At 35.9% G+C, this 8237-nt stretch overlaps 1 protein-coding gene across 1 annotated transcript in view; it reads right to left on the bottom strand.

Annotated features, from left to right (window-relative positions):
- RPAP3 (RNA polymerase II associated protein 3) overlaps positions 1-8237 on the bottom strand; it is a gene marked incomplete at its 3' end in the record, with an annotated part of 38278 nt that overhangs the window by 12317 nt on the left and 17724 nt on the right. Inside the window, 3 exon segments of the mRNA XM_017853123.1 lie at positions 925-1046; positions 6326-6453; positions 7416-7538. Coding sequence (XP_017708612.1) covers positions 925-1046; positions 6326-6453; positions 7416-7538 — 373 coding nt within the window.

Genomic DNA, 8237 nt, shown 5'->3' with positions numbered 1-8237 from the left:
AAAAAAAAAAAAAACTTGTATCAAGAATTAAAATGGCATCAGATCTCCATTATCCTCCATTCCCTACCTGCTGATAAAACCACTGCTCAAAGAGTTTAAAAAAAAAAAAAATTCAATCACTAACAGAAATTCTTGAGTTTGCAGGATGGCAGATAGGAAAAAATACAACTTGCTACAACAATGAAACTTCCTCTGCTCGCTGGGATTTAAAAAAAAAAAAAAAAAAAAAACTCCTGAAATCGGTTGGAACCAAGATGGCCAAGTGGAGGTTGCATAAAAACGAGCTTGCTGATGTCATAGCCTGAATTTCCACCAAGTTCTACTAACTACCCCAAATTTGCATCTGCAATCCATTAGTTAGCATGAAGAGACAGTTACATACGCCCAAGAACTTTTCCCTTTCCCTCCACTAATTACCTGATAATTCCAGTATCCATTTTCCTAAACCTTTTCTAATAAAATTACTGCCTTAATGCCAGGACAAGGAGACAGATTTGAGTTTAATTCCTGTTTCTTTGGGAGTCAACTTTCAATATAAATAAAGCCTTTTCTCAAAAACCTGGTGTCACAGTATTGGCTTCAAGCACATCATGCAGTGAGTCCCTTTCGCTCAACAACACTGATTCCCTTCCTTTTCATTCTTGTCTTTTTATCACTTTTTCCATTTTCACCTATAATTAAAATTTTTCATTAATGCTGGCTGGCAATTAGCCAGAATGTACTGTATGATACTAAACAAAAAAATAATCTGGTACACTGCGGAAGCTGCATTCCTCCAAATCTATTCATGATCTAAACTGTGGAAAGAAAACATAATTCCCTAAGTTCAATATCTTTGAACCATGGGTAAGTTACATGAATCTCTGCTTCTAAAACTTGGGCACTCATCAGGATGACTGAGTGCCAGCTGTCATAAAGTCTTACCTTGTTTTGCTTCATTTAGCTTTCCCAAAAATGTTCTTGCAGTTCCTCTTCTGGCAAAAGCTTTAGAATATGAGCCATCTAATAAAATGGCTTGTGTGCAGTCTTTTTCAGCTTCTTCGTATCTATTGAACATGATAAAATTACTGACTGGAAAAAAGGCAGCTTATGGAAAAATGTCATATAAACTAAGTTTCTAATTTTAAAAGCTTGTATATAATTTCAATCACTAACTCCTAAATCTGTGTTTGAAGTGGAGAACTATTTATAAATTTTTTATTCTCACCAAATCTTGGAATCATTTGGTGAGGAGGGAGAAGGTACCAGATTGAGGGAATGTTAGGAGAGTCTGCTGGAGCAATGGAATAATAATGCAAAAGTATGACTAGGGCAGACAAAAGAATACCACTGCTGGCAGCCTACCTCTTCTCCAAGTCTCAATATGCACAGGTACTACATTAGAATTTTAACTGGCATTACTTTTCCAATAAAACTTTATTAACATTTACCCACAGTAAACTTCCCATACTCACAGAAAAACCAAAAAATGAGAACTTGCTATGTATGTGATAGTATATCATCTAATACTTTGCATAAATACTACTCAGCCATGCAACCAGCAATCAATTCAGACTTACAGATTTACTCATTACTGCTCTACAATAACAAAGTGCTTAAGAAGAGCTCAAAAACGCCCCCCCCCCAAAAAAAAACCCAACAACAAAAATACCTGAGACATTCCCATATATTAACATGGCATTAATGAATTATTGTTAATTTCTTAGGAGTGCTAATGGTTGTCGTTACGCATAAAATATCCTTTCTTTAGCGATAAAACGTCATGATTTGCTTTACAATAATTCAGGGGGAAAATGCTGAAACAAATATGACCCAAAAAAGTATGGCCTGATAGAACTAGATGATGGACACATGGGGTTTATTATACTACTTTTGTATAAGTTTGAAAAGTTTCATATTAAAAAAAAAAAAAAACTCCTGTAATTGCATTCTCCCCAAGGCCTAAATGGATGTCATCTTCCCCTCAAAACAAGATCTCATATGAACAAAATCAGACTTTCGAATGAACTTAAAACATCTCTGATTTATTTAACTCACTTTCCAGCAAGAGATAAAGAACATATCTGTGTTCATGCCCTTATCAATGTATTTTCTACTTGCCTGATTATATCATTCAAGATATATGCATGGCCCCCACACTTTTCAGGATAAAGTCAAACTGCTTTGGAGCGTAAAGTCAGGGGCCTGCCTAAGTATCTGGCCTTCTCTCTGCCACTGTCCCCTGCAGTAACAGCCATAATATGAACTACTCACCCTTTCCAGGTTGAGGTACCATCAACCTGCCTACTCCCATGTCTTTGAACCTGCACTAGAACACTTGACCTGTTTCCTGTTTTTTCACCTCACTAACTCATAGTACTCGTTTAGATCTCAGTTTGGTTTGAACAATTCAAGATGCTTTCCATGAATTCCCCTGCCTGGACTCAGTCTATGCCAGTATTCTTCCCACCCTGAACTCCCATAGCACGTGTCCTTCATAGCATTATCTTAGCATATTTTCACAAATATTGGTCTCCTTTTCTGTCGCTCCCTGCAAACTTCGGGTTTCTTAAAAACAACTATACATTAGTATACTTAATACCTTCCACAGTGCCTAACAGAACATCTGATATATTTTAGTGCAATAAATGTTTGCTGAATAAGTAAATCAAAAAATTTCCAACACCCAAATTCAAAGAAAATTTAGAAGATAAACATTTAGGAAACCATTTTAATTGCACATTTAATTGCATGTTCTATTGTACAGCTGAAGAAAACCCACCAATTTTTCTTAAAGTCTGAAGTTGCCACAGAGGTAGATGATTTTTCTTTGAAAATGGACTCATGTAAATCCTTTAAAATTGTTAAATGTCTCCTGTGCACTCCATTTGTAAACTGAATTTAGAAAAATCCAATCAACAAACATCTTTTAGGTGGTTGGAGAAAAAGACAGACTAATCAAAATTGAATAAAATGGTGAGTGCAAAAAACTATCATCTCTGCCTAGCTCCTTAGCCCTGATTCCTTCTGATCTTCAGTTAGGTACACTTTTCCTGAGTCTACTCTAGCTCTAGTGTCAATGCCACCCCTAATCACCATTAAGTGAACCCTCTACTAAATCAAGTCTTAACCTGGTTCCAGTTCCAGCAACCAAGATTCCACCTTATTTTTGTGACCAACTCTCAACTCTGTTTCCCAAATCTAATATCTAATACTACTGGGTTGTTTTCTTCTTATCCTATCTCTAAATCTATACTTTACTCACTCTAAGAATAGGACCCAGATTTGTTCTCAGTCAGTTCTCTTCAAGGACTACAATGTAGGCCCAAACTTCTGTCCTTATTTCTGATTATCTTCTTACTTCTTTAGCCTTTCTGAACCTAACCATCTACCAACCTACATTCCATTGTAACTCAAGGATGTCTTGCTCATCTCCTGATGCAATCTACTAATGTAGACTATCACCTCCAGAAACCACATTCTCTAGGAATCCTTGTTGGCCTAACTAGGTGAATTCCTTCTTACTCCCTACTGCTACCCCACACACTGGTAGGTAAGACTGACTACACTGCTGGTTCTCATTAGCTCTAATTTGACACCGTTTGTAGAACCTCAAACTATAGGACGGTTACCTAAACTAGGAGTAGTCCAAGATTGAAATGTTGCTTTTTTATGTTCCTCACATAGTCCATAATACATAACAGTCTCCACGTACAGAAAAAAAATTCTGGTATTAACTGTGAATCTAAAAGATACACTAGAAAAAGATATAAATAAGAGTCATAAAGTTCTTTTAATTTAAAATATACTCTGCTAACTTGGTATAATATATTCCACTAATATGATTATAAACTAAAGCAATAAAACTAATACAATAGATATCTTATAAATGCATATATAATCTCTCACCTATAAGAAGGTATTACTCTTAGCATTAGTCAAACCAACAGACTCAGGCTTTACAATTTTTAAACCAATGCACAATTCTTCCATAGCAAAAATCAAAATTTTCATAAGTTAGCAAGAGAAGCAATGATCTTTACTATGACTAGTCAACAAAAGAATCTATCTCTAATGATATCTATTGCTTTAAATGAGGTTAAATATATAATCAAAATTTATTTCTATGACAGGAGCTCCTAACCTGAGATTCTCTGGGGGATGTGAAAACTTGTTCAGGAAAAAAACTGTATCACTATTTTCACTAAACTTTAAATAAAATTTAGCTTTCTTTCAAATACAAATGCAGCCAACAGTACCTATCACTTTGTCACCAATAAAAATCAGACATTTTGGCCAGGTGTGGTGGCTCATGCCTATTACCCCAGCATTCTGGGAGGCCGAGGCGGGCAGATCACCTGAGGTCAGGAGTTCGAGATCAGCCTGGCCAACATGGTAAAACCCCATCTCTACTAAAAATACAAAAATTAGCCAGGCGTCATGGCGCACGCCTATAGTCCCAGCTACTCAGGAGGTTGAGGCAGGAGAATCACTTGAACCCGGGAGGTGGAGGTTGCAGTGAGCCGAAATTACGCCACTGCACTCCAGCCTGGGTGACAGAGTGGGACTCTGTCTCAAAAAAAAAAAAGTAAAAATCAGACATTTCCGTATCACATTACAACTGGTATCTCAAAATACTGCTTATGCTCACTACTATTCAGAATTACAGTAAAAATGTAACCTGTTGCTTACTTGCATGTGATTGCAGTGTCTCGTTCATAGATACTCTTGTGACAAGGCTGGCAACCACTGGGCAACTCTGCCCTAGTAGTTATTCAGAAGCCAAAGAGCTAAGGCATGTGTTATCACATTGGAAATCTAATCATCTGCATTGCTTCAGGTATTCCCTGTCCACACTTGTTTGTTGATTAGTATTGTTGGAAGTTGATTAGTATTAGTATTGTTGGAAGATGTGTCGGGGATCATCCCAAAATTTAGTGTCCTTATTGAAACCTTACAATCATGTCTTTAAAATTTTTTTAACATTAACTTGTCTGTATTTTAAATGTAGTTTCAAATACGGTACAATGTGATTGCAAATAAGCAGCAAGTTAAATTTCTACTGTAATTCTGAATAGTGGTGAGCATAAAACACAGCACTTGCCTGTATTTTAAATGTAGTTTCTCATTTTGAGGTGTGTTAATAAAGAAGCACATATACTACTATATCACAATTTTTAATATTTTCAAAACTATATTTTGATATAATTGGTTTCCTTTGTAATCCTAGTTGTATAGCTAAGCATTTAAAAATATTCTGAGAAGTGTTCAACATACAGCTAAAGGGGAATTCATGGCACTGAAGAAGTATTGAATTCCTATTTATAACATTTATAGGCTTTTAAAAATTCTGGCATCAGTGTGTAAAGTATTATAACAAGAGATACAAAGTATAAGTCTAAGTTTCTGCCATCAGATATAATTCCACTGATTGTCCAACTTAGGCACATCCAGAAAAAGCTGGTTAATATAGGATCAAGTTTTGTTACATATGTCATTAATCAGCAGTTTCAAAGACAGCAGTTCCCTTTTGTTTTACATGTATGTCTATACAACACTTCCAGATAAGACTTTGCCCAAAGGGCTCTGAAGTTAAAAATAATTTTTAAATCAAGATTCAGAATACTATATATAAAGCAACTAGAGGAAAACTGGTAAACTGTGTAATGCCAGACTTAAAAGTGGGGAAAAAAAATATATATATATATATGTATATTATATATATATATATATATATATTTTTTTTTTTTTTTTTTTTTTTTGAGAGTCTTGCTTAGTCACCCAGGCTGGAGTGTGCTGGCGCCATCTTGGCTCACTGCAAGCTCCACCTCCCGGGTTCACGCCATTCTCCTGCCTCAGCCTCCAAGTAGCTGGGACTACAGGTGCCCGCCACTACACCCGGCTAATTTTTTTGTATTTTTAGTAGAGACGAGGTTTCACCATGTTAGCCAGAATGGTCTCGATCTCCTGACCTCGTGATCCACCCGTCTCGGCCTCCCAAAGTGCTGGGATTACAGGCGTGAGCCACCGCGTCCGGCCAAAAGTGGGAAAATATTAACAGGAACATCTACTGAATACACACCTTGTGCCTGGAACTATGTATACCACAGGTACATAAACACACACATACACATACACACATACACATACACACTATTTTTCCCCTCTCATTTCACTTTAAATGCTCAAAAATATATCAATTAAATTTTAATTTACTTAAATTTACCATAAATTGGCATGTGAGCTAACCCAACATGCCATAATTGGTATGTTAGGTAACTTATGGTAAAAATTTACCAATTTATTGTAAATTTTTATCCTGAAAAGCACTAAAATGAACACTTACTTCTGAATCTTCAGATAGGCCATAGCTCTGTTAGCTGGAAGAAGGGCATTAGCACCATCTGCTGCTATCCCTCGAGTATAGCATTCAATTGCTCTTTCATATTTCCCCTCTTTGAAAAATCCATTCCCCTGTTGTTTTGTAGAGAAATATGGAGAATTTAAAAAAATACAAAAAAATTAAATGAATTCAAATCTTATGAAACACTGCAAGGATATTCACCAACAGTATTTCAGGAAAGATATTGTTAAAAATCTGGCCCCTGAGACACGTTTTAGAATCCGTTGGTTTGGATTGTTTCTTTTTTAATGGCATTATTGTTCTTCAGTACTAAAAAGGAAAAATATGTATACTACTATATTACTTTGTAGCATTCACTATTATTCCATTAATTACATATTACGCAAAGCTTAAATTTAAAAACCTATTTTAACAAAGGTCCAAATAATATACTTCCTTAAGTTACATTAGAAGCTGTACAAAAGAATTTCATAACTCAAATTTTGTGAAAGAACACAGTACCAGAATCATAAAGCCCACTCTTCAATAACTTTAATATGCCCAAATATAAGATAAATTCAACTGTATTGGAATTTGTATACCTGATTTCACTATAACATTTACTTAAAATCAGAGTCAAATATCACAATCAATAATCATTTCATAAGTATTTATTATGAATCTTCTGTGGGTCCAGGAAAGGCTATAAATAAATGAAACCTCCTCAACTCACGATTAACAGAGGAATTTCAATCAGAAACAGTCCAGTGTGAATTAATGAAAAAAGTACATTATAAGAGTGGATTGTAATTAACTTCTACGTTAAATTTATAACTATGTATATGTAAATATATAAAACATTCAAAAGTAGTTTCCAAACTTAAGTGTTTCCAGTTACTTTTTTAATTTATGTATAAAGTCATCAATTACCCAAATTTTGAATTAGTAGGTCCCAGATGCTTTAGTGTATTTAATTTCCAATTCCTACTCAAGCAAAACTTTAATATTAGAGAAAAAATTTAAGTGATATACAAGAAATAAATCAACACTCAGCAAAATATATACATTCTACGTTGGATTAGCTTTGGATTACCCGATCTTTCTCTGAAATGGCCTGCTGCTTATTCTGCTGTGCTTCAATTTGCTTTCGCTCTCCTGTTGATTTAACCACTGTGTCAGCTTCCTCTGGATATGAGTTTTCTTTGGATGCTAAAGCCTAGGAGACACAGCAGTCAGCTAAAATAAAACAAGTAATACAAGATGCATATATATTTGACCTTAAAACATAAATACCGGCCGGGCGCGGTGGCTCAAGCCTGTAATCCCAGCACTTTGGGAGGCCGAGACGGGCGGATCACGAGGTCAGGAGATCGAGACCATTCTGGCTAACCCGGTGAAACCCCGTCTCTACTAAAAAAATAAAAAAAAATTAGCCGGGCGAGGTGGCGAGCCCCTGTAGTCCCAGCTACTCGGGAGGCTGAGGCAGGAGAATGGCGTAAACCCGGGAGGCGGAGCTTGCAGTGAGCTGAGATCCGGCCACTGCACTCCAACCTGGGCGACAGAGCAAGACTCCGTCTCAAAAAAAAAAAAACAAACAAACAAACATAAATACCTCAAATACATTAGAAATTCTGCCACATTTTAAATAATCGAAATAACATTTTCTACTCTAATTCAAAATCTTTCTACTTATTAAAGTAAAAAGTAAAATAAGTATATAACAAATTTAATGTGCTTCTCATTTCAATTAAAATTAGTATCAAACACCACATACTGCATATTCTGACTTATAAGTGGGAGGTAAACATTGGGTACACATGGAACGGAAACAATACACACTACAGACTACCTGTTGGGGAGAGAAACACTGGGGGTGGGGAGGGGACGGGATGAAAAACTACCTATTGGGTACTAT

This window comes from Rhinopithecus bieti, unplaced genomic scaffold, assembly GCF_001698545.2.
Source record: "Rhinopithecus bieti isolate Rb0 unplaced genomic scaffold, ASM169854v2 scaffold_36869, whole genome shotgun sequence".
Lineage (NCBI taxonomy): Eukaryota > Metazoa > Chordata > Mammalia > Primates > Cercopithecidae > Rhinopithecus > Rhinopithecus bieti.
The sequence above is the reverse complement of the archived record's forward strand: the minus strand, read 5'-3'. Positions and strand labels throughout refer to the sequence as shown.